Source organism: Mus caroli, unplaced genomic scaffold (genome assembly GCF_978045245.1).
Source record: "Mus caroli unplaced genomic scaffold, Mus_caroli_1 scaffold_6, whole genome shotgun sequence".
NCBI classification, from domain to species: Eukaryota; Metazoa; Chordata; class Mammalia; order Rodentia; family Muridae; genus Mus; species Mus caroli.
Genome location: NW_028227261.1, coordinates 134,382,420 through 134,409,965, shown reverse-complemented (window position 1 = coordinate 134,409,965; position 27,546 = coordinate 134,382,420). Strand labels below are relative to the sequence as shown.

The 27,546-nt window shown below is 39.1% G+C and overlaps 1 protein-coding gene across 1 annotated transcript in view; it reads right to left on the bottom strand.

The window, feature by feature from the left end:
- Positions 1–8,276: 8,276 nt before the first annotated feature.
- Positions 8,277–27,546, bottom strand: part of Nkain3 (sodium/potassium transporting ATPase interacting 3) — a 651,800-nt gene continuing 632,530 nt past the window's right edge. Inside the window, exon 6 of the mRNA XM_021159668.2 lies at positions 8,277–9,593. Within this exon, the coding sequence (XP_021015327.1) occupies positions 9,580–9,593 (14 nt within the window). The 3' untranslated portion in view covers positions 8,277–9,579. The remainder of the gene's footprint in view (positions 9,594–27,546) is intronic.

Sequence of the window (27,546 nt, the reverse complement as noted above, 5' to 3'; positions counted from 1 at the left end):
AGTGTTCTTTATCAAGTGTCTTTAGTGTTAGAGATGCTAAGGATCACAGGCCACTGGACACTCTGGAAATAGCATGCTACAGAAAGCAATGCCACATTTAAGAAGCACAGACAATGGAAATGTGTGTGATCACCAGAAAAAACAGAAATTACCAGCAGCCAGAAGTAGTGTATATCATTCAGGTGTGGGGATCTGAACTGCCACATGACAGATGCACATGACAGAAAAGCAATAATGGTTATAATTGTAAGACAGGTCAAAGAGAACTAGAGTACCTACTCTTATTCACACAGACATGATTTTAACTAACATCTGGCTTTATGTTAGTAGGAGTGAAACAGTTTAGTAAAGGTATGCGCTACTTCCTGTAGACTGTTACAGGGATTTTTACATCACAGTGTCCATATGCCAGTGATTCAACTTCTTACGTTAGTTTCCTCCGTGTTCTCTTTCAGAGGTCCTGTGTTTAAACGCTTGTCAGCATTTCTGCATATTCTCTGCATAGTTTCCTTCTCCTTAATCTGTTGGGTGCTTGAAAACTACTTTATTAACAAAATCCAAGCTGTGTTTTAATTAAGACTAATAAATAGTAGGCTGGAGAGCTTCCCTCTGCGGAGAACTTAGGAATTTCAGAATGTGGGATATAACCAGAACCCCGGAGCTCTTGTCTCTAGCTGCATATATATCGAAAGATGGCCTAGTCGGCCATCACTGGAAAGAGAGGCCCATTGGACTTGCAAACTTTATATGCCCCAATATAGGGGAATGCCAGGGCCAAAAGAATGGGAATGGGTGGGTAGGGAAGTGGGGGGCGCTATGGGGGACTTTTGGGATAGCATTGGAAATGTAACTGAGGAAAATATGTAATAAAAATATTAAAAATAAAAAAAAATAAAAAAAAAATAAAAACCTACCCCAAAATGGCAGAGACCATTTTGTCTGTCTTTGGCTCCTTGGTGCTGCTCTGTGTGCAGGAGGTTGCTAGGCTGCAGGGCTCTTGTCATATGTAAGAAGTCCCAGAAAAAACAAAGAACAAAAAACAAAAACAAACAAACAAACAAACAAAAAACAAAACAAAAACAAAAAACCAAAAAAACCAAAAACATACAAAGTCAGAAATTTGTCATTGTTTCCAGCCCAAGGGATCTCTCTGGGAACGCTCACCTACAAGTTACTAGGCGAGGATGAGAAATTGCTTCGTTATTCTGTGTCAGGCATTTTGCTCTAGGAACTGATGTGGATATTAATTCTAACTCTCTCCACTTCAGGGTTTTCCCTCGAGGATGTGAAAGTGTTTTGAAGTGTTCACACCCACGTTTCCCTTGAGCTATGTGAAATGGGGAAAAAAAATGTAACATCTACATCTTTAACAGAGAATAAGGCATGCTTTTATTACAATTATTACTGATGCTAATAATACTCTGGGCTTCTAGCAGCATCTGTCATGTGGCAGTTCACATCCCCAGCAGAACTTTAATGAAAATTCCATTTTCTTAAAGGTTGTGTTTAATTATTATGCAGCTCCTTAGTTATGGGTGTGAAAATGTGGGGTTTCTGTGGAGGAAATCAAGGCAGGGAGATGGCAGTGGTCCTGAAACAAAGGAGAAATAAGGAAACAAGCCCAGAACCTGCTGAGATCACTGCCCGAGCCTCCTACTTTGAGAAGGATTAAGTCAAAGCAGACCCTGCAGACCTAAGACCACAGGGGGCATTTTAGAGCCAGCGGAGGGCCTTTGATCTCTGGGCATATTTCAGGTAGTTTGACGTCTGTCATCAATACCTTTCCGTGTGTTATGAAAAAGTCTAACAGTCACCAACTGATATTTTAAACCCATTATATGAAGCATGTGGTTTAAAAACAATGAAAGGAACTGACGAGTCTTACTTGTCCTCCAAAAACAAGTTATAGAAGCCACAAGAGTAAGAACACAGGAGTTCTAGTGTTAAAGAGACTTAGCGTGCAGGCTGCACATTGTGGCACCAGCCTTTAATCCTAGCACTTAGGAAGCAGAGGCAGGTGGGTGGGTGTCTGTGAGTTTCATGCCATATATATTGAGACCCTGCCTCAAACAAACAGATATTTAACTTACTACTTCATACATTATAATTTGCATAAATCACCAAGCCCTGGTTGTGGTGGAATCTTAAAAGCAAGAAAAAGATGAAAAGCTATAGAGAACCCAAATAAATAACTATGCATATTGGATGAATAAATTGATCTATTATGATAAAGTGTTTATAATAATAACCCCCCACATGGCAATGAGAAGGAACGTCTGTATGATACAATGCAGGTATTGATGAAGGAACTGGAAAGCTGGTTAATATTCACAGCATTACCTGTTTCTGATCTCTGCTTATTTATTTACTTACTAACAGAACTGAGGATTGAACTCTGGGCCTCACATATGCTAGGCAAGCACTGTATCAATGACCTATATCCTTAGTACCTGTTTCTTCTATCAAGACCTGGATTCAATATAATAACTTTCATTACTGGGATCTGACTTTAATATGAGACTGCAGGTGCTCTTCATAAACTATTTTGTAAAAGTACGGGCAGTGAATAGGATTTGTGGTTAGAATTTAAGATACCAGAAAGAAAATAGAATGATCCCCTTTGAGCAAGGGGACTCAGGGAAGACGAAACTGTAAGGAGCAGTCCGAAAGTGGCTTTAAGCAAGTTATCAGCATATTCACTTCCCTAGGACCTGTCATTCAACAGTTGAAACTAAGCTCTCTGTGAGCTAGCTGGTAAATGTAGTATGCAGGTTGTTCAGAGCATACAAAATTGTGTTTAAGCTGCAAGTGAAGAAAGCAGACACAGAGAGACGAAGCTGGTCAACCACAACCATCTGTCCTGGGATCTGATGCCTTCTTCCGGTGTGTGTGCATGAAGGCAAAGTAGCCATATACATAAAATAAACAAGTCTTAAAGACATAAAATAAAACAGACAGAAAGAGTGACCTGTGGTCAGGGATTTCTAACAATCCCCTCAGAAGACAAAATGAAGTCAAGAAAACAAGCAAAACAAGCAAACAAACAAACAACAACAACAAAACCGAAGAGAATACTGATGTCCTCTGGCTAGTGATTCTGCTAAGGAGAAAGGAGAGGCAGGTTATGGATAGGAGACCAGCAGCATGTGTCTTCCTGCAGGGAACCTACAACCTGATCATCCAGATCTGCATCAAATGTCATCACAAAATAGCTGGCCAATAAAAGCCTGATCAGTAGGGACTCTATAAAAGACAGCCGTGGAATGAATGCAGAGGAAGAAGGCTGATTCAGATATAATAGGACTCCAGAAGAATTTACTGCTGCACCTAGCCTCAATGTCCTCCTCCTCAAATGAGCACAGGGAGATATCACAGGTCTTTCTGCTGCTATGAGTTTAGCTTGCAGAGAAAGAGCATACACTTGCCGGTGTGTGCACATGAATTCAGACACCTTCAGAGGTCAAAGAGGGAAGTAAGATCCTCTGGAACTAGAATTACAGGAAGTTGTGAGTTACCGAATGTGGAGAACTTATCTTGGGTCCTTTGCCAGAGCTGCAGGCAAGCACTACACAATCATCTTGAGATTGACTTAACATTGAAGCATCTCTTTTGCCCCTTGCTTACATACATTTTTTAAAAATGACATCTTGCTATTCTGCTCAAGATGGCTTTATACTTCTGGCCTCAAGGAATCCTTCCACCTCAGGCTCCTGTATTAGAGTCCAACTCACCTAATTATTTTGAAATTATCGGGTGTTACCTAGATTTGGAGGCAATGTGTGCTCACAGAGTCTATGAGCAGCACTCTTCAGTTCCCCAAATCATTCCTAGAGTGCTGTTGAATAAGCAGTATCTGGGGCACACAGTTCAGGAAGAGGGCACAGTAAAGTCTAATGATAAAATTTTTATAATTTTAAGTTTCTCAAAAATAATGTATTTTTCCAAGAAAAAAAGTGAAAAGAGATTGACCGACTTAAAAAAATATATATACTTTTTTTTTTCATTTAGTTCTCGTAGTGCTGGCAATCAAATCTAGGATATTGGCTTCAGTGACAGTCATGTGCTCCACCACTGCAGTACATCTCCAAACCCCCTTTTAAACGTTAAACTTCACAGCAACAACAACCCCTTTCTTCTTCTCCTCCTCTTTCTCCCTTTTCTCTCCTTCCTTCTTTTCTTTCTCTTCCTTTTTCAATCTTTGTGACAGACTCTTACTAAGCCACCTAGGCTGCTCTTGAATTTGTGTTCATTCAGCCTCAACCTCCCATGTAGTAGAGGTTATAGGTCTGTGCCACCATGCGTAGCTGAGCTCAATTTTAACACAGAGGAAATAACAGAATACAAAAGTTTAAATGGAGAGAAACTCGAAGTAAATCCACATGAATCAGGAACAAGAGAAGGATGTACAAAAGATCACACAGTGTAAACCCACAGTACCTGTCCTGATCCACTTTCCTAAGCACTGTATACTCTAGGTACTTGTTGAATTAAATAGCAATAGAATAAAGATCTTATTGATCAATTAAGAAGATCCTGTGGAACAGAGTTCAACTGTTTCAGATGAAAGAATTAGCCTATTGGTGCTGTTATGAGTGGACTGAGACCTGTATTAGACTGGCTCTTTTAATTAGAGTCATTGCAACAGCAGAAAAACCAAAATACATTCTACAGAATTAATGAAACACTGGACAATCTAGCATCATATATTAAGTTTTCTTTCTGACCATAATGACCAGATCAGAAAGGAAGATGCAGACAGTTTTATTTCATGGAGCTGATGATGATATTTTTTACAACGTTAGAAAGTATCTCTCTCTCTTTTTTTGTATAATCAATGACAATTAAAAAATCGAGACCTCCATTTCAACAACATGGTGTTCTTGAAGTATATGCAAAAGACTGCTCAATACTCTTCTATATGTATTTACTATTCTTAGTTTTAGATGGGTACAATTTCATCTAGAATATAGGCTCTAGTGTCCAGCAGTTTTTGCAATAAAGTTTGGGGTAGACCAAACTTTGGCAAATGATATAAGTAGTCAAACTTGGGACTGGAGAGATGGCCCAGTGGTTAAGAGCACTGGCTGCTCTTCCAGAGGTCCCGAGTTCAAAACTCAGCAACCACATGGTGGCTCACAACCATCTGTTATGAGATCTGATGCCCTCTTCTGGGGTGTCTGAAGTCAGCTACAGTGTGCCTACATATAAAATAAATAAATCTTTTTTTAAAAAGTCAGCTTCTGAGATGTGTCCTCAAACAAAAGAAATGCCATTCTTTTTTCCTTTATTCCCTTTAGTCCCCCTGGCTGGAATTAAACAACCAGACATATGCTTCAGCAGTCATTGTGAATGTTGTTATGGTTTGAGGACCATAGCCACACAAGATGAGGCAGCAAGACCTCAAGCTCTCCAGGAAGCTCCCATGCTGATCCCTGCGGATGCTGTCCAGAACTTTAGAATATGAAGAGGAATCGTTCTCTTCGTTAAGCTGTTGTCATTTCGTTGTTAGTGTTGGTGACAGTAATGGTCATTTGAGGTTCAACTTAATTCTAAAGTAGACTGACTGGTTATTTATAAAGGCAGATACTATGAGGAAAACTACCTAGATTATCTATTTCATCACACTACTTCTTACCAGCTCTAAAGAGGAAGGGAAATGCACTTCAGTGTCTTTACTCAGTGAAACAACGACAGCCATTTGACCAAAGAAGCAAAACTGGCATTATCCAAATAAAGATGGCGTAACTTTCCATTTCCATTCTTTCAGCCTACTTCTCACTCTGCTCCTTCTTTGCTGTTCCCTTTCATCCACTCCTTTATTCTTTTAACTTATCTCTCAAGTTCAAGCCCACACATATTTGGATCCTTTGAATATTTCATTTTTTAAAACATTTACCATTTAATAGGATCCATGCCCTTTATATGAATGCAAGTTCAAAGGCCATGGTTAATTCTTTGTGGGTGCTGATCCCCTGAGCAGATCCAAGGATTTAAGAAGATTTATCCATAATGAAGAAAGAGCCTTTTCTCTAAACTCTCTTCAAGAGCAAAAGAGATACCACTCACAAAACAAAAAAACAAAAAAAAATGTGAATTTTTCTAGTCTTACACTTTTCAGATTTCACTTTCTTAATAAATACATTTTCCTAATGTTTAAAATGTACCAACTTCCTTTCTGAGTGGCACATTACTTGTCACACAAGGAGTAATGCTTTCCATTGTTTTTGCTCTTGGATAAAATATTCTTATTTTGTAGCCTTATTTATAACAAATATTTAAAGTTGACTTCTGGACACTTTAAAAGACTCCTTGACTTCAAAATGTTATAGACCAGTTGCTTATTGAAAATATGTTTTGTAAGCTCAGAAATGTAAGATTTTCGAGTCTTTAAAAGACAAGTGGGCATGTGTGAGCTCAACAATGGTGTCAGAAGATCAACAGTCACTGAAGCGAGGACCACACCCGAAGCCAGTTTTTATTTCCTCTTGCTAATGGGTATCCATGGAGAGAGTAGAGAAGCCAGGTCGAAGGGCCTTTTCCAAAATTCCAAGTTTGTAACATTTCATTGGTCAGTAGCTTTGCTCACAGCTTGGGGCTTAAGCCACTCTGGAGTTAGCTCATTAGTGTAGAAATATCTGTCTTGGGCTTGGTTTTATCTGAGCTGCCTGTGGCCAGTCCATAACACATCAGTTATTTGTATTTTTTCCTACTTTATTCATCCAACTCTTGAAAGAAAGTGGATACTGTTTTGGGCTAAAATGTCAAGTCAGAACACCTGAATTCTAATCAACCTATAAAGTTTTTTCCTGAATTCCTTATTAAAGTGACTCACAAGTGATAAGTATTTACTTTAAAAACCACACACTCAGAGTCTCTGTTTTCCATAGTGAGACTATTTTGGGAACATAAAATTTAAAATGGAGTAAAAAAATGAAAGTCCGTTTTATCTTGGCAAGATTCTAATTTTCAGAGACAAAAAGTGCAATTTTGGTTTTTATTTGCCCCTCCATTTAGCGGTCATGATATTTTTTTCTCACCTGCACAACACACATTTTAGTTGATTCTAACATAGACAAATTTCACTTATCAGAAAAGGGCTATTCATTGGATGAAACAGGTGGCCAGTCATCTTGCTATATCCTGTCAGGTTGAGCTACTAAAAGATAGCTGCCTCTGTTATTTGGGCTTATGGGAACAGTGAGGCTTGTTTTACCAAAGGGATAAGAAAATGCATCAATATATTGCTAGAACAAGATGTCATGTTATCTTCTAAAAAAAGGTGAACCAACCACATTCAAAGTTTAGAGATGCATGAAGACATGTTTTTGTTTCAGGGACACACCCTCACCCTTTCTATGGTGGTGAAAAGGAGGCTAAGATCATTGGAGAACATACTCATATAGTTTTTCTCTGATGTAGACTGCTCCATGCTCAAGCCACTTCATGTCCGAGAGTTCTCTAATCCTTTTATCCTTCTGCCTAACTTTTGCTGGCACATGATTGGAAGTTCCCATAAATAAGCTGATGCCATCCTAGATCTTGCATTGCCACATAATTTAGCAGGTTGCTCCAAGGAAGAGTAAGTCATTCATTCAAAAGAAGGCTGTGCTTGGAGCCAGGTTGGTCATGAGTGCCAAGACTTGGTGCCAAGACTTGGCCTTTGTGTTATTCTTCTACACCCTGCCACAACCCTGGTCTCCTCAAATGGGAGTTTGATGGCACTACCTTTCAGGTTCCAAGAGCTCCCTGTCATTTAGAATCTAGGTTTACTCTTTAGGAGAGAACTCAGTGGGAGTACCAGCTAAATGACAAGATACAACCTAGTACATCAACTTCCAGGCATTAGGGCAGAGGGGATTGCATTAAATTCTGATAGCAGACTCATGAAATCTATGCATATAAGAGGGAGAAGAGGGAACAGAGAGACTTCCGCAAGCATACAAAACTTTGTACCAATTTCAGTGGTTTATGGATGCCTTAGAGATATGTGAGCTGCACTGGACTGACTCTGGAGCAAACAGTGGACAGACAGAACTGTGATGAAGGGAAGACTTAATTTTCGTGTGTGTACAAAAGGACCAAAATGGCTTTTCACATGGGACTAAGGCAGAGACAGGAAAACAATGCAGTGAGACAAATACCTGCCTTATACGGTGAGCAGACAGTTCATCAGCGATGCAGTTAAACCTTAGCAGTGAGAATCAACATGGATTTTATCCACCTACTTGGCCATGTTACAATGGCCGGGTATTTGGTCAAAACCAGTTTACGTCAGCAGACTAAGTCAAGCACACTGCAATTTCTAATGTGGTATTTGTTGGGGATCAATGGCATCATGGAGACCAATGGAAAAGGGGACCAAGGAAGGTTCCTAAAGGGTCAGACATGTTCTGTATTTTGGTTGAAGCACTGCTCATTAAGTTTGTGCACTTCTCATTGTACCCTTAAAAATCTATGCATTTCACCATATGTATATTTCATTTGAATCTAAAAGGCTCCAGAATTGCAATACTTTTTCCAAGATGGACCTATTCGCCCCCCTTAGAAAATTAGATTTTCCACTTAATTTTCTTAATTATTGGGATGAATGGGGAAAAAGAAAGAAAAACTGATGTAACTCAGGCATAAATATTTCTGTTACAGATCTCTATAGAGAAATCTATAGCATTTGAATGCTCCCTTTGAATATCCTAAAAGTTCCTGACTACAGATTTATGGCTGTGATTTCTGTCCCACAGCCCTTGAGCTGTATGTTTAGGTCTGACATCAGTGTTGAGAGTGAAACTAAGAGCAGAAAATATGAACCTCACAGCCAGCCAACTCCCTGCCTAGGGAAGGGTTCCACACATCATTCTGGGTTTGTACTCAGTCATAATATAAACATGCACATACGTATGTGTCTCGGAACATTGCAAGGACACGAGATACACGAATCTGCAAATTTAGATTGGACTATTTAGAGATTGTGCACTCTTTAGAGATTCAGAACAAAGGACTCCATGTTTTGTCTGTGTCTGGTGCTGTTTAAACAGTGATCTGTGCTAGGTTGGATAGTTAGATCCAGTCTTTTTGCAGTCTGCCACAGGTCTATGCTTGTGTCTGATGCCCAAAGGCAATGTCTGTGTATACAAAACCATTAGCTTAGCAGGGTTCAGGGGCCAGTAACCTGGATGTCACAGCTCAATAACACAGACAATCCTCTTAGAAACGACTTGGAGAAGATTTTCATAGAATTTTTTTTTTCATTTTGCATGCCTCAAGTTAAATTAAAAACAATTTAAAACCATTTTTTTTTACAATTTACAAGTGCTCATATAAGAAGATGACTTTAAAAACAAAACAAAACAAAACAAAAAAACAAACCCACCCAAGCACCCAGAACGCATCTAGCAAACAACGCTAATGTTACACAGGCTGAGACCAAAGACCTCGCAGCTCCGTGTTCGCTGGTCTGGTCGGCAGGGGGCGCAGTCCTGCTGTCTAGGAGGAAGGTGACGCTGTAGGATCCCCGGAGCTAGAGGCCAATGGTGCTTTGTTCCCTAACTCAAGTTCAGGAGCTGCATTTCAGAGTCAATGTCATTACTTATTTCGACCTGAAAAAGAAAATATAAATTGCTTTAAAGAACTCCAGTGCTGATAAATGAAAAGCCTGTCCCTTTCTCCAGGCCTTTTGAAATGCAAAGCAATTTAGGGTGGGCCTGCTTCTGTTGGACCCGGGAGCTAGGAAGGCTAAAGGCTCAGCTCTTCTTGGGATGAGATGGACTCATTGTCTCGGGAGGGAAGGCACTATATATCCCCAGTTTACTAGCCATACTCCCGTAGCCTCTTCATGATACCGTCTTGGTCTAAGAAAAATCGTGGACCTGGCTCCCTCACCAATATCCTATCCTGGGATGTATAGCATTACATATGCATTTGCCTTGGTCACTGTGCCTAAATATTTGGTGGGGAAACAGAAAGAAAGCAAAACAAAACAACACATCCCACCACCCCACCACCAGGGGCAAAAAGCCTCTTCTTAGCAGTGTCTTTCAGATGGGATCAACATTCAGTCCATGGACTAGGTAAAGTTTATCTTTCTCTACAGTGTGGGTGGACATTGTGGGATCATTCGAAAGCCTCACCACACAGTGAGGTTTCCTGAGTCCCAGGGGTTTCTCCTGCCAGATCATTTGTAGCATTGACTCATCCCTGTTCTTCAGTCTGCTAGCCTCAACTGAAGATTGAAGACTTTCTAGGCTCAATTACTGCCTAGGCCAGTTTCTTAACATCTCTACCAACTCTTTTTTCTTCCCCACTCTATCCTTTACCCTCATATCTCCTGTTTCAGTTCCTGCTTCTGTGTCTCCAGCAGCACCCCTACCCACCACCACCAATGTAAAGTTTGCTTGTCTGGCCAACCCAAAAGCACTACAACCCTCCTGTGTGAATCATTCCGGTCTCCACATTTTGAACAGAGTGTTCCCACAACCTCTTTTGTAGCCTTTGGAATGCTTAGGTCTGAACGATGTGTCTGTGCTCAAAGTCATAGTCAGCTTCAGCACCATACCTGCATAGCCAGGTAGAGTGTGTTAGCTCTCTCCATCTCTCTCCTGCGAAGCCTTAGCTGGTCTAAACCTTAACACTCATTTGACAACCCAGGGGAAACTAACCTCTGTACACTTCTACTAGTGCTTAGCTTGCCCTGTCTCATCCTGCTACAAGAACTCAAGTGAGCTCTATACTTCCCTATGTGCGGTTCGTGGCCACTAAAGACACTTTCTACGCTGCTCCTCGAAGTCATATGAGTTTTTCCCTCCCAAAATAATTGTAGCGGCTATTCCTGGTTGTCAACTTGACTATATCTGGAATGGACTACAATCCAAAATTGGAAGGCTCACCATGACCCTAATCTGGAGGCTGGGAGATAGAAGTTTCTGATCTGGATCTTGGTATGGAGATCTTGAGGCATAGTGGCTATGGATTCCAGAAGATTAAGACAGGGAGATCCCTGAGTTCAAGGTTATCTGGGATTAAAGGTGTGGTGGCACGCACCTTTAATCTGGGCTATACCTTCTGCTGGAGATATATAAGGACATTTGAAGAAGGAAGGCTCTCTCTCTCTCCTTCGCCTGCTTGCCGTGTGGGACTGAGCAACATCTTGGCTTTCCATTCACAGCTGCTATTGACCATTGTTGGGAATTGCACTGCAGACTGTAAGTCATCAATAAATCCCTTTACTATATAGAGACTACCTATAAGTTCTGTGACTCTAGAGAACCCTGACTAATACAATAATCCTAAGCATCTGACCAGGAAAGCTCTTTCACACTACTTTCACTGTCTAGACATTTCTCTCCCACTAGTGTAGTTCAGTGACTTGGAATGCACTTTTCAGTCATAATTTGAAATAGTTTAAAAAATCTCTGGCTTCTTACTTTTCCCTTTCTTGTGTCTCTCTTCTCCCCACAAATTGTGTTTCCTCCTGCACAACCTAGGAGGCCCCTGGCCATCTGGAGTCTTGCTGCAGCATTTATTCTGTGCTTTTGTTTCTTTGGAGTCTGAGTGCAAGCTCCTAAGTCTAATCCTTGCACTCTGCATTTTAACTGTGATTTCCATGGGGACATAAAGAGATGTGATCATAAAAATAGAAATTTATGACTTCATACAGTCTAAAGTTAGCAGGAAGAGTGCAGGTTCTAACGATCATGTCTCTGTGAACACATGAAGCTGGTTTCAATGAAGAAGCTTGTTTGAGTGCAGTAGATAAAAGCAGGAGCCTTACTGTATCTAGTATATGGGAGCCAAGGATACTACTGGATAGCAGTTTCACAGTGGAACAGACCTGATCCAAGAAATTACCCGGCCCAACAAAGTGTGTGTAGAGGCCAGGATTACCTGTCTGACTATAAGTATATGCCTGCTTGTCTGTTTACTTTTACTTAGACTCCACCACCTCAGTTCTTAAAAATATTTAATACATTTCATACCTGCATTGCTCCAATTACCCAGAAATAGTCATTATAGTAGATTTGTTTAAATGATAATCCACATTACATTAGACTATTATGTCTCCTCAATCTATTTTAATTATTAAAATTTCCTCATAATTAAATTCTTTTTACTTAATTATGGACATCAAGATTTGGTTCATGTTACTAAATAGAGTAGTTCAAGGTCAGGCTTGACTTTACAGACGGGCATCTGGTTGGTGTTCATATCTGGTAGGTGGTGGTATACATGCATTTCTTATGTGGCACAGAAATAGCTATGAATGAGCAATAGGTCTAGGTATTGATTTTGGATCCTTAAACTCATGACTCTCCTCACTTTCTTGCTTTTAAATAGGTGCATGAATAAAGTTTATTAATGGCTCGATTAACCCAGCCTCCAAAGGCAGAGAAAAAGCAGACGACAAGACAATGATGCTAACTCAATGTGTTCCTGGTAGTCTTGCAATAATTTTTCTTTCTACTTGTTTTCTAAGTTTCTTGGTGTTATGTCTGGTGTGTGTGTGTGTGTGTGTGTGTGTGTGTGTGTGAGAGAGAGAGAGAGAGAGAGAGAGAGAGAGAGAGAGAGAGAGAGAGAGAGAGAGTTCTGTCCTTGCTTATGTTATTTCTAGTATTGTTTTTCCAAAGACTTGGAATAGTGTAATAGTGTTTTTAATGTAATTCAAACACAGATGGCAGAAGCAAAGGAAGATTTCTGCAAACTGTCTCTGAACTCCACATATCTGACATAGTGCACGTGCAACACTACACACACACACACACACACACACACACACACACACACATACACACAGTTGTAAAGAACTGATCTTTGAGAGGGTTGTGGTGGTGCACCCCTTTAATTGTAGCACCCAAGAGGCAAGAGTCTGAATTCTAGGCATGGTTGAGACCTTGCTGGGCTGAAACCACACACACACACACACACACACACACTGATTTTTAAAAAGATGAATGGTTGTGGGACATGAGCGGACCTAAAATGCTGTGTCAACAAATAGAGAAGTTGAAAATGACTGTGAACAGAAATGAATTTGTACAGTAAGATATAGCCCTATATGTGTGGCAGCATGGTCATCTCTTCAGTTGGGTAAAGATTGGGCTCTACAAAGTTCTAGGAGCAGAGAATGAGGTTTCATGTCACAGTGTCAGATAAAGGATGGCAGAGTCCCCAAAGAAAAGTGGATAATTGATTGATCTTTAGTTGTAGTGTCCACATTGGTGTGTGTGTGTGTGTGTGTGTGTGTGTGTGTGTGTGTGTGTGTATGTATGGACGGGGCACATAGCCTATTATAATGATGAAACTGATCTCCATCTAAAATCAGCATTTTACACAATGGCTACATATTAAACATATGCTCTTACAGTAGTCATAACAATGTGTAACCCCTTCTCACAATGAATCAGAAAGTCACTAACGCCTGTGAGAATAAAAGAGTTCCCAAACTAGAGATGGCAAGGAGCTGAGATGAAGCAATCCTTGTGTTATATGTACAGATAATCCTGTCTCTCCTTTGGAACAACTAAGACTGCACTGAGTGTGTTGCAGTTGTAGTGCCCTTGAGATAGTTCTCAAAGGCTAATGTTTCTAAAACTGTTTTCTGTTTCCAGGGGCAGATGGTGGTTCTCAATGAATGGGACTCCATGATTAGCAATGGAAAGAGTGAGACAGCCATCACTAGGAATAAAACTTAGTTAAGAGTATGCTATGTACCACAGAGGACAGAGCTAGCGTATTTTATACATCTTGCTTGGTAAGCTGTGAAAACTGGTTGAGGACAAATGCAAACAACATTAAGGAGAGTTATCATTTGTCATCTTTATTCTATTTAAGCTACTGTTGCTGACAATCAGATACTATAAGTTTTTCTTCTTTATTATTATATTTTTATTTAAAACAGTTTTAAATTTAAATATATTTCAGTCATATTCTCCCCAAGCCCTCTGTCCTGCCTGATCCTCTCCCACTCCCTACCTACCCAACCTTAGTTATTTCCTAAGTAAACAAATAAAAACCCAATACAACACCCCTCCCAATCAAGAAAACAACATAAAATATTAACCCCTCAAAAAAAAAGTCAATAACCAACCAACCAAACAAACAAACAAACAAAACCAACAACAATTTACCAAACTGTGGCCAAATAAAAGCACACAAAAAGCTATGGAGTATATTATATGCTGATCAACTACTTCTAAACATGAGACATGCCCTTACATAAGACATGAGATATACTCAGCCTCAGTTCATTGGAGAAAGCCTATTTCCCCTCTCCAAACGGGTAAATGACAGTTTAGTTGTTAACCATTACCCTAGTTGCTAGATTTCCTTCCTTCCTTCCTTCCTTCCTTCCTTCCTTCCTTCCTTCCTTCCTTCCTTCCTTCCTTCCTTCCTTCCTTCCTTCCTCCCTCCCTCCCTCCCTCCCTCCCTCCCTCCCTCCCTCCCTCCCTCCCTCCCTCCCTCCCTGTCTTCTTCCCTCTCTTCCTTCCTGTCTTCTATCTGTCTATCTTTTCTCTCTCTACCTCTCTTTTTCCTTTCACTTTCTTTCTTTCTTTCTTTCTTTCTTTCTTTCTTTCTTTCTTTCTTTCTTTCTTTCTTTCTTTCTTTCTTTCTTTCTTTTCTCTCTCTGTTTCTTTCTTTCAATCAATATAAATGAAAACATAATAAGATAAAACAAAAACTATCACATTGAAGTTGGACAAGGCAAACCAACAAAAAGAAAGGAACCTAAGAAGGCACACGAATCAAAGACCCACTCTTTTTCACACTCACGAATCCTATAAAAAAACAGCAAACTGGAAGCCATAATAAAAGTGAAGAGGACCTACTGCCTTAGTCTCTGTGAGTTCATATGAGTTCTGATCATGTTGATTTAAAGGGCCTTGTTTTCTTGGTGTTCTCCATCCCTCTGGCTCTTATATTCTTTCTGCCCCTTCTTTTGTGGTGTTTCCAGAGATCTGAAGGGTAAGATTTGATGGAGATATCCCATTTAGGACTGAGTACTCCAAAGTCTCCCTTTATCTGCATAACATCTGGCTGTGGGTCTCTACATCTGCTGCAACTAAATCTTCTCTGATGACCATCAAATGAGGCACTCATCAGTGAGTCTAGCAGAAAGTCATTAAAAGTCATTTTATCACACATGGGTTCCATCCTGTGAATTGGGGTTTAAGTCAAATCAGCTATTTGTTGGTTATTCCACCAGCTCTGTGACACCATTGCACTAACATATCTTGCAGGTGCTACTCCACTTAGATCAAGGGTTTTGTGGCTAGCTTGGCGTTTCCCTTTATTCTTTAATAGCATGTACAGAATCTTCCTGTTTCAAAGACTCTAGAATGTAGGGTGAAGGCTCTGTGTAGGCACAAATTTGACCTCTCCATGTTCAATGAGTTCTATAGGTGTTGTCTTCAGTAATGGGGCCTCACTGTGAGTTTGTGGAAAACAACATAAATTCTTGGCAACAGCCAGGGTTGCTTGGGAATTTCTGAGGAGTCTCTGTGGAGAACAACTCAAGTAAATGCACCCCAATTCCCATAATGTACAGTTTGTTTGGTGACAAGTGATACTCAGTTGGTTCTCTCTCTCTCTGTCTCTCTGTCTCTCTCTCTCTCCCCCATTATTGGCAATTTCATTTAAACTGCCTTCCTATATGTATGCATATATTTTAGGAAGCTTTTACTGTACTACATTTATATACTACCCCTCACACACCCCTTAATTTTAGCTATCTCTTCTACCCCACCTGTTCCCTTTCACGACTTCTCTTTCTCCCAACTCAGTACTCCTACTTTTGAAGCCCTTTGAACTCTTATCTATCTATTCTATTTCCCTTTTCTAACTAGATCTGTTCCCTCTAGTCCCTTACCCTGTACCTAGCCACTCTGGTTCTCTTGATGGCAACTTGCTTATCACTGACTTTACAGCTACTATCTACATATAAACAAATATGCACTATACTTTTTTGGGTCTGGGTTACCTCATTCAGGATAATCTTTTAGTTCCATCTATTTTGCTTACAAATTGCATAATGCCATTTTAAAAGGAGACAGGTGAGTAATGCTCTGTTGTGTAACTGTACCTCATTTTTTTCACCCATTCTTCTGTTGAGGGACATCTAGGTTTCGAATTCTGGGTTATGAAATTGGTATGCTGTTCTAAGCAATTGACATGGTTGAGCAAGTGTTTTGTGGTAGGATGAAGTATTGTTTGGGTATATGCCCATAACTGGTATTACTGGATTTTGAGTCCATCTTGCTGAAAAACTGCCACATGGATTTCCAAAGAGGCTATTTAAATTTCCACTCCCACTAGCAATGGAGGAGTGTCCCTCTTACTCCATATCCTCACCAGGAAGTGTTGTCACTTGTTTTGTTGATCTTAGTCATTCTAGCAGGTGTATGATGGAATCTCAAAGTAGTTTTGATTAACATCTCCCTGGTGACTAAGGATGTTGAACTTCTTTACGTACGTCTGAGGCATTTGGGTTTCCTCTAGAATTCTTTTGTTTAGATCTGTAACCCATTTTTAGCTGGGTTATTTGTTTTCTTGATATCTAGTTCTTCGAGTTCTTTATATATTTTGGATATTAGCCCTCTATTGAATATGGAGTTGGTAAAAATCTTTTCCCATTCTGTAGGTTCTCTTTGTCTGAATGACAGTGTTCTTTGCTTGTTTTTCTCTGATTTATTTCCCAAACCATTTCTCATTTGTATATAGAACAGCTACTGCTTTTCAGTTTCATGAGGTGTCATTTATTAACTGTTGATCTTAGTGCCTGCACTATAAAATATTCTGTTCAGAAAGTCTTCTCCTTTGCCAATGAGTTCAAGGCTATCCCCTACTTTCTTTTCTATTAGGTTCAGTGTATCAGGTTTTATGTTGAGATATTTGATCTTATGAGTTAATTTTGTATCCAGCCATTTATTTAGCTGAAGTTTTTCAACTGTATGGGTTCCCTGATAGAATTTTTAGGGCCCCTTATGTATATCATCATATCATCTGCAAATAGTGGTACTTTGACTTCTTCCTTTCCAATTTGTATTTCCATGATCTTCTTTATTGTACAATTGTTTTAGTTAAGACTTGAGGTACTATATTGACTAGTTATGGGCAAAGTGGGCAAGCTTGCTTTGTTCATGATTTTAGTGGAATTGGTAAACTGCCATAAAAAATATGTTCATGTATGTGCCTTGTATCTGTAATCTCTCTAGACTCTGTCATGAAGGGGTATTGTATTTGTTGATGACATTTTACACATTGAATGAGATGATAATGGTTTTTTTTCTTTCAAATTGTTTACGTGGTAGATTACATTTATTGATTTACCTATGTTAAGCCATCCCTGTGTCTCTGGAATTAAGCTTCTTGATCATGATGGATGACCTTTTTTGATGTTTTTAGATTGGATTTGCTAGTATTTTATTGTGTATTTTTGCTTCTATGATTAGAAGGGAAATTGAGCTATAATTCTTTGTTAGTTAGTTAGTTTGTTTGTTTGTTTGTTTGTTTGTTTCGAGATAGGGTTTCTCTGTGTAGTCCTGGCTGTGCTGGAACTCACTCTGTAGACCAGACTGGCCTTAAACTCAGAAATCCGCCTTCCTCTGCCTCCCAAGTGCTGGGATTTAAAGGTGTGTGCCACCACCGCCCAGCTATTATTCTTATTTTTTTATTAAGTCTTTATGTTGTTTGGATATCAAAGTAATTCTGCCCTCATTAAAATAAAGTAGGCCATGTTACTTTTGTTTCTATTTAATGGAATAATTTGAGGAGAAATGGCATTAAGTCTTCTTTAAAAGACTGGTAGAATTTTGCTGTAAAATTATGTAACCTTGGGCTTCTTTTAAGTTGGGAGACTTTTAATGACTGCTTCTATTTCATTAGTGACGATAGGCATGTTTAAATTGCATATATGATCTTGATTGTACTTTGTGAAGTGTTATGTATCCAGAAAATTATCCATTCCTTTAATGGTCTAACTTGGTGAAGTGCAGGGTTTTAAAGCATGTCCGTATTATTCTCTAGACTTCCTTGGTGTCTGTAATTATGTCCTTTTCACTTCTAATTTTGTTCATTTGGATAGTTTCTCTCTGCCTTTTATCTAATTTTGTCAATCTTGTTGATGCAAGGAACCAATATCCAATTCTTTGACCAATATACCCAAATCTTTTATCACATCTTCAATGTCTTAGATTCCCTCTTCCATCTTTTGGATTTATTGATGAGGCTTGCTCCTGCAGTTCCTGTTTGGATTCCTAAATTTTTAATTTCCGTATTTCTCTCAGTTATTTAAAAAACTATTTCCACTTTCAGGTCTTGATTGGTTTTATTTGGTTTCTTCCATTGTTTGTGTTTTCATTAGCTTATTTAAAATATTTATTCATTGACTCTTTAAGGATCTCTATCATACTCATAAAGCCGATTTTAAGGTCCTTTTCTTGTGTTTCAGCCATGTTGAAATATTCAAAACCTGCTGTGTTTTTTAAGGTATATTTCTTGAATGTAGCCAAAGGATGGAACCTGCCTTTGAAAGCATTCTGCTAGTTTGTCTTTTTTTATTAGGGGATTGTGAGTGTTGATGTTTAAAGATGTCTATGAACAATGATTATTGATTCCTGTGAATTTTTTTTGTTGGTGTTGATTGTAGTGTTGGTCATGTGTATATATGTGTGTGTGTGTGTTTTTATTCTTGTTCCTTCCTTCTTTTGATTTTGTTGGTTGTGGACTATTTAATCTCCATTTCTTAAGGATGGCGTTTACCATCTTGTATCTTCAATAGAGCTGGTTTTGTAGATAGGGTTTGTTTAAGTTTGTTTTTTTACTGTGGGATGTCATATTTTCTCTATCTGTCCTGATTAAAAGTTTTGCTGGGCATAGTAGTCTGGCATGCTATCTGTTGTCTCTTAGAGTCTACAGCATATCTATCCAGGCCCTACTGTTACTCAGAGTGTCCAATGAGAAGTCAGGCATAATTTTAATAGGTCTACTTTATATGTTACTTGGACTTTTCCCCTTGTAGCTTTAATATTCTTACTTTGTTCTGTACATTTATCTTGGTTATCATGTACTAAGAAGACCTTTTTTTCCTGTTCTGTTCTGTTTGGTATTCTGTAAGCTTCTTGTACCTTGATAGTCATCTCTTTCTTTAGGTTAGGGAAATTTTCTTTTAAGATTTTGATGAAAATATTTTCCATGCCATTTACCTGTATTTGTTTTCCTTCCTCTATTTTTATTATTCTTAGATTAGTCATGGATGCTTTATATACCAGGAAAACTTTGGACTTAACCTCTTCTTTGACCAATATATCCAAATCTTCTATCACATCTTCAATGTCTTAGATTCCCTCTTCCATCTCTTGGATTTATTGATGAGGCTTGCTCCTGCAGTTCCTGTTTGAATTCCTAAATTTTTAATTTCCGTATTTCTCTCAGTTATTTAAAAAACTATTTCCACCTTCAGGTCTTGATTGGTTTTATTTGTTTTTTTTCCATTGTTTGTGTTTTCATTAGCTTATTTAAAATATTTATTCATTGACTCTTTAAGGATCTCTATCATACTCATAAAGCCGATTTTAAGGTCCTTTTCTTGTGTTTCAGTCATGTTGGAATATTCAAAACCTGCTGTGTTAGGGTTGCTCAGCTTTAGTGGAGACATATTGCCCTGACTGATATTGATTATGTTTTGATACTGGTGTCTAGGCATCTGGGATTGGAAATCTTGTAATTCCAGGTGATTATATCTGATTTTTTTTTTTTTTGGTTGGGTGGGTGAATTTTTTTGTCCTTTGGTTTTTGCTTCCTCTATGGTTCTTAGGAAGGTGTCATGGCTGTGTGTTGTCTACAGGAAAATCCTCTCAGGTTCTGATAAGTGTGGCAATGGGGGGATCTAGAGAAAAAGGTATTTGTAGGTATTGGAACCTGAGACTTAGGAATGGGGAATGGTTGTAGACATTGAGGGAGCTTCACAAGAGGGAGAAAAGCAGGGTCTTCCACCAGGATCTTTAAATGAGGACAAAGAGTATGGAGAGGCCACAGCAGAAGTTTTGCTAAAGAGTTGGGGATGAGACTGGGGGATTGGACTTAGAGAAATAGCAATGATTTGAGGGATAGAGGTTAGGAGGGGAAGATCTGTGGGATCCACTAGAGACAAGGTGCAAGGGCATCTGTAGAATGTATTCTGTTACAGACCTGGGTAATGAGACTGGGGATTTGATTTGATAGAGCAAAAGGAGAAGTGAAGGTCTGACATCAGCCTACCTGTTTTCCTGATTGAAGTGGTGATAGCCATTTTTTAAAATAATAATGTGAAAATTCATTGTTCTGCCTTCTTACCCATCTCCCCCACCCCAGGTACTGTGATTGTACACGTGGTCTGTCTTACTAGCTAGAGCTCAATCAAGACACAAAATCTAAAATGATCTTGTGTGGAAACAATTCACAATGGTATTGTTACTGATAGAAAAGTAATATTCTCAGGAAAGAGCAAATAGACATATTCTTCTTGGCATTGGTCTGGACTATTGCAGAAAACAATCAGGCAACGAAGGTACCTACGTGCCAGTATAGTCTTGAAATGGGGATTAGCTGCCTCTGCCTTTTAGTACTTAGAGGAAATAGGAGCCACTCAATCAGCAGTGGCTATATAACATATAACAGTTTTTGTGAAGAAAAATTAGTCTCCAGCAAAGACAATCAGACAAGTCAAGATACCACAGAGAAGTCAAGTTCTCCTTTAGAATTCTTAGAAGAAGATTTTTAAAAAGTGGCAGGCAAGTTCAGAATAAATGTCTCATCAAACCTCTCTAAGCATGGCTATGGGGCATCTTCCTCTTGGATGACTTCTAACAGATTCTGATCCAGCTTCACTTCTGCTGTACATTACAGACCTGGAACTCAGCTGCTATCTTTCTTTGACAAACTGCCTTGGTCTAATTACTTTTATGTGAAGAATTACTGCTACATGGAAGTTAATTTTCCTGCTATCCAGATGCTGTCTTTTGAATGGAAATACACAGTCACAATTTTGACAAACTTTAATTTAGTCACTCATTATGTTGTTCTCTGAAATTGCATCTCACTGTCATATATGGTTTTATGCCCTACTAGTTTCCTTCTCAAAGGTAAATGTACTTTGGCTAGTCCTTTCCCCTTGCTATTTTTATTGGCTCAATGTGTAAATGCTTCTTCAAAGCCCAGCTGGCCTCTAGAACCCTTGGTCCTCTTAGGCCAGAGTGGCTCTTGCTCTATGCCTTTAGCAGAGATAAAATCCTTTGTGGACAGTAGTCAGAGAAGGCCTGGTAGAGATCTTCCTGGGAGTTAGTGTAAGGCCATGTTAACTGCAAATTGTCAGCCATGGAAAGATGAAGGACTCCAGCATAAGCTAACGCCAGCTTTCCTTCCACAGTTGTAAACCCCACTCAGAAGACAAACACTGAAAGTGTTTCCTGTTTATGTATGAAGATTCATGTGTGTGTGTGTGTGTGTGTGTGTGTGTGTGTGTGTGTGTGTGTGTGGTCGTGCACATTCTGCATTTGTTTCAGGACATCAGAGGTTGACACTGAATGCCTTCCTCATTTACCTATCTTTCTAGAATCTATCTATCTATCTATCTATCTATCTATCTATCTATCTATCTATCTATCTACCTACCTACCTACCTACCTACCTATCTATCATCTATTTATGAAACATTCTCACTCTGTAGCCAAGACTGGACTTGAATTCACAGAAATTCCCTCCTTTCTGTATTCTTCATGCTGGGATTAGAAGTGTGTGCCACCAAGCTTGGACTCCATCTTATTTTTATAAAGACCATGTTCCCTCAGTGTCATTTCCCAGTGAAAACATTCTCTACTAAGGGAAGCATAGCCATCTCCTTTCTGAAAAAACATTATCGTGGGGATATTACTTTATGTTTAGTGTTTTCTATGTAGGTCTCTCCTCCCCAGTGATCAGCTTTAGAGGCCAATGCTCAATTGCTTTTTATCTTTCTATCCCCAGTTCCCAGGGCAATGAGTGGTTCACATCCTTGCAGTTCATCAATTAATGACTACAAATTGAATTAAACTGATATAATTAATAAGTGGGGCTTGATATCATTACTGTAAAAACAAGAATAAAAAACCCCAGCCTTGTATGTGGGCTACATCAATCCCCAAAACTGCTCTTGGCTATATATATTCACACAAGTTGATGCTGATACAGGCATATGGAATCTTCCTGTGCAGTTACTTGTATGGTACTGCCTATGAATAGCTGTTAGCTTTTATCAATTCTTCAACAGAAAGGCACCTGTTCATGCACAGGTGTCTGAGAATATGCTGAAAATTCTTTTGAATCTCTCAATAAAGGGGCTTCCTCAGGAAATCTGGCTTTATCTCCATGTAAATGAAAGAGACTTAATGAAAGTTTAAAATCAGCACAGCATTCACTCTCTTCTTGATCAATTTAGTCCAGAAAACTGGCTTTTTCTCTAAGATGATGATGATGATGATGTGTGTGTGTGTGTGTGTGTGTGTGCGCGCACGCACACGTGCGCACATACATATTATGCTATGAGTGTGTTGGGTATATTTCAATCTAATGTAACAGGCCTTAGCAAAAGAAACCAAGCATGTGACAGATGTTCACTAGATCAATGCTGAAACATTTGCGTACTGGGGAGGAATAGATACTGATTTCCTACATAGTTCTATGCACAATGATTTCAATTCAAGCTCAGTTTGATTTTTCAGATTCCCATCCCTTTCACGGCTGAAATGCTCTCCATATTCATATGATGTGTTAATAAGCATAGTGTGTCAAAGCAGAGCCTTGTTCTGTAGCTTTTTGTAGCTGGTAGTTTATGCTAATGCTCCACTGAAGTGGTGCCTATTCAAAAGTGAACCAGGATAGTGAGAAAACCCTTTGAGGGTTTGAGAGGTCTTGATCAAAGCCTGGTAGGTGATCTTGAGGATGTTTTATGTGCTCTCAATTCCCAGAGAGGAAGGGACTTCAGAGAACATAAAAGGAGGTCCCTTGCCCTCAGACATGCCACATGCACCTTGAGAGATGCACAGGTATTTAATAATCTATTTTTAATGTCCCCCAAGAAAGGAGATTTCTATTATCAGCATTAATCAATTAGAGTTCTTAATACCCTTGATAATATGCCCTCTTATGCAGCAGCATTTTTCACACTGCTATTTCTCGGTAGAGGGTTTTTTTTTTCATGGTAAGATTAAAGAGTCCATTAATCATCCTCTTATCTTATATCAAATATATGAAGGTTTTTTCCAGACATCACTGGGCTTTGTTTTATTCTCTTTTGTTTCCAGTGCAAGTGACATCCTGCCCCTAGCCAAGTTCCCCAACCCACAAATACCAACATTTGGAGCACCTCATTTGTATCATTCAAAAGCATATGTAATAAGGTGATGACTGGTCTTGGGGTGTCATATAGGACAGATGTTTTCCATTTGCAGCTTCTTCAGGACCTCAGTCCTCAGAGGTGCTAGGGGAACAGTGAAGATTTGAGCTGCAAACAAAGTGCCAATAAGGTAACAGTGAAGCCTTTGCTGTGTGGTTGCAAACCAGTAATGGCTTCACAGAATAATCTCTGCTATCATAGAATTAAGTAAGGTTGGGATGAACATATAGGAAGTCCATATGAACATGTCTATTCAGTCAGGTTAGATAACCTCTCATTACCCAAGAATAAGACCAGCTCTTCAACTTATTAGAAAGCTCCCTAATTCTTTGTTGATCTTCAGTTTCCTTACTCATAAAATGGAAATACTAAAAATATACATTTCACAATAATTAAATAAGAGTTGTATGCAACATAGCTAGCATATGACAGCTGTTGTTTTGAATGCATGTCTAATTCTACTTTGAGTTTCCTAAGAGTGGAGTAACCAAGTCTTTTTCCTTATAGGCTAAGATTTTATCTATCCAGTGACCAAGATTCTGTCCTAAATCTGAAACTGGAAGAGTTCTATGGGGTCACTTCAATGTTGATGTTTTACATGTCCTCAAGGAATATAATAAACTCATTCCCAAAGGGTTTTCTTTTATTATAAACAACAGTGAGTGTAAATAAAAATTAGAAGCAACTGCTCATATAAGCTGTGCTTCCTGAAGATTACTTCATTCCCATAATGATTCATTCTTCTCCCATGAAGCCAGTTGACAGATGATGCAAGTTTCAGACATGTTGAGCACGGTATCTAGATTCTGGAAGCCTGGACTCTAATCCTCACTCCTTCCCCACCCTCTTTTACTCTGCTGTTGTGTGGAGACTCATTCAAGCCTCCAATTTCTGTAGAATAAATGATCATATTTTTCCAAATGCAGACAACGGCTGATGAGAAAAGTTAGACAAGAACATCACTTTAGAAAGTGCATGCCACATCACCTATACCAAATCCTTTCTGCAGTGAGTAAGAATGGCATTGGGTTATACATGGAAGGTGTTTTTAATATGAGTGGAGATTAAAGCAGTGGTGAGTAGAAGGTTCAAAATCCCCCATGGTTGGTTAGTTTAGGCCAAGTTAGACAGATTAATATTTTCCACACTGTCATACCTCTACTTACAGGTTTAACAGGCTTTAATGCAACATGATCCTGGTAGTGGGAGTGCGCTTCTAGTCCACCTATGAAATCAACTGAAATACAGCAGCCCAAGTTGGATCAGTGTGTAAATGAAAACGCATGACACATGAATTTTAAAGTAGAGTACATATGCACAAGACTAAGAAAAATATCAGTTTCCTATAAAGGGGAGGAAGTGAGTATTTACTATGAAGGGCTCCTAAAACTATTGTGGGAGAGTTTTAAAAAGCACACAAATAACCAAGCTTTTAGGGCCGGAACAAAACACAGTTGCTATTGATTTTAGTATAAAAATATGGTCATCTGAAATAGTGTAAGGTTTGAAATAATGTGTCTCCTTATATCTCAAAATACATTCTTTTCTTTTGGTTGCCAAAATCTACGTTTTTACTTTCTTATGAATATTCACTGCATCATTAAAACCACTTTTGGGAAGTCAATCAGCCTCCATGCCTCTGATCTCAAGTTGCTCCTAAGAAACCAACATTTATCTTGCAGCTTTTGTGAAGTTTCCACGGTCCGGACACAATGGGGATCGGGCTGCAGTCTCTGGAGGCATGGAGATTTTTATAACCATATTTATAACCACATTTATTTCCTTCTGCCTTACACTACTTTACTCTCAAATCTTTAATTTGTCTCTTGTATTCTATTTCTCACTGAAGGTATTACTCTAAATCATCAGGTGTCAACCTCTGGAGTACAACCCCTTTGGAGGGCCAAATGACCCTTTCATAGGGGTCACCTAAGACCATCAGAAAACACAAATACTTACACAAATATTTACACTACGATTCATAACAGTAGCAAAATTACAGTTATAAAGTAGCAATGAAAATAATTTTAGGTTTGGGCGTCACCACAACATGAGGAACTGCATTAAAGCATCAGAGCATTAGGAAGGTTGAAAACCACTGAGGTTTGGTGTGTAACAGTGGTTTATTCATAGGTATGTAGGCACACAGGGGCACTGGACTCTCAGGGACATGAGTACGAGGTATGTACACACACAGTAAGATACACAATATGCAAACTATCACTCTTCAGCTCAAGATAGGCATGTCAGGAACTCTGGTTGAAGGATAGATGAAGGAGCCTGGAAGTTCTGCTGAATTCTCGGCTAGCTGTACCAACTCTGGCAACTGCTGACTAAGTTTATCCTTTCCCTTCCTTGGAGCAGCTGAAGCAAACCCAGGACAATCCAATCTTAACCAGCTCAACAAATAAACGTGAGCCTGTGAGTGCCTAGCAAACAAATGGCTAGGACCAGCTCTAGTGGGTAGAACTCCCCTAGTGGGTAAAGGAGGCAGGCTACCATTTTTCTGTCATGTGCCCAGGTTAATAGGACACCACCTTCAGGAGGGAAGTGAGGAGTGGCAGCTTGCCTGGGACCTTGAGAACATTTCTTCTCTGAGTGTAAGACATTTAAGTGATAGTTTGGACTAAGCTTTATAAGAAATTTAATAAACTATTTGTCCTCAACTCTTTGGGTCTCTGGGAAGAATTGGAGAAGGAAGATCATTGCGTTGATTAAAACTGAATGATTGATTACTTGTAGGGCACTTTTCAAAAGTAAAGAGGATATAAAAAATAAATGAGATTTATAAATAACTATAACAATATATAAATAATAAATAAAATAGTTTGATTTTAAAACTATGTTCAAAATTGAAACAGGTGGTATATATGTATATGTATCAAAGAAAAATAAAATGAATAGGTCTGTATATTGATATTTAGGATTACAATATAATGTTAAATAGTCATTATTTTCCATAGAAATTTATGATTTTTATCTATTCCTTAATTATCTCTGTTGTTGACATATCACATAAGTGGTATTTTGAGGAAAACAAATGTTCAATATTAATTACATTATTTTTATAAATCTATTTATAGCTTTCTCTGAAGTTTCTTTGTAGAATTAGCAAATTTAAATTAAAAATTTTAAAATGACTGTTTCTAGTTTGGTATTTGTTTTATATGTATGTGCATGTGCCTGTATGCGTGTATCTCTGTGTGTGCATTGTGTGCCTACAGGAGCCACAGAGGTCAGAAGAGGTGTGCAATCTTCAGGAATTTGGAGTTTCAGATGTTTGTGAGATGCTATGTAGGTACCATGAACTGATCTAAGGTGCTCTGCGAGAGCAATAAGTGCTCTCAGCTGCTGAGCTGCTCTCTAGCCTCAACGTTGTATTTTTAATTTACTTTTGAGTGTAGGTGTGTTTGTGTGCCATGGTACACTCGTGGAAGTTAGAGGACAACATGCCGGACTTGCTTTTTCCTTCTACCATGTGGATTCTGGGACTCCACCTCTGCTCAATATTCTTGGCAATGAGTGCTTTACCTGCTAATCCATTCCACTGGCTTACCATTAGTAAAATTGAAATTGATAGCTGAAGGGACTCTGGAAGTTGTAATGGTGACATCCTGTGAAATCTGTAGTTACAGCAGCAAACTCTGTAAGAGTGAGTGTGGCAGAGATGCAGGCAGCAGTAGAAGGCAGTATCCAGCCACAGCTTGCCAGGAACCTTCAGGGTGTCGAGGGTGAATTCTGTAGACTCTAGTTATTACATCCCACAAGTATGATGTGCATTTTAGAAATCAATTAGCACAATTGGGAGTTGGCAGCCACTATCCAGAAAAGTTGAGCACTGCTGTCTCCTCTGTTCTCGAAACCGAGGCATTGCTATCAGGCCTCACATGGAGAGCGCAGGACCAGGAATGGCCCCTGTTTCAGTCCTTCAAATTCACTTCTGGTGCCAATTTTCAATTGCACAGCTAAGCATCTTCCTGGAAGAACTAATGTTGCTTGTAATTGAATATCTTTGCGGTTACTCGCTGTAGCCCTCTGAATCCCTGACAAGGTTCTCATCCAACTGAATGAATGACAGCACTTGTCTACAGAGCCTTATGCCATTGTGAACATTCAGGTTTGTTTTCAGAACCAATTGTAACTTCCATACT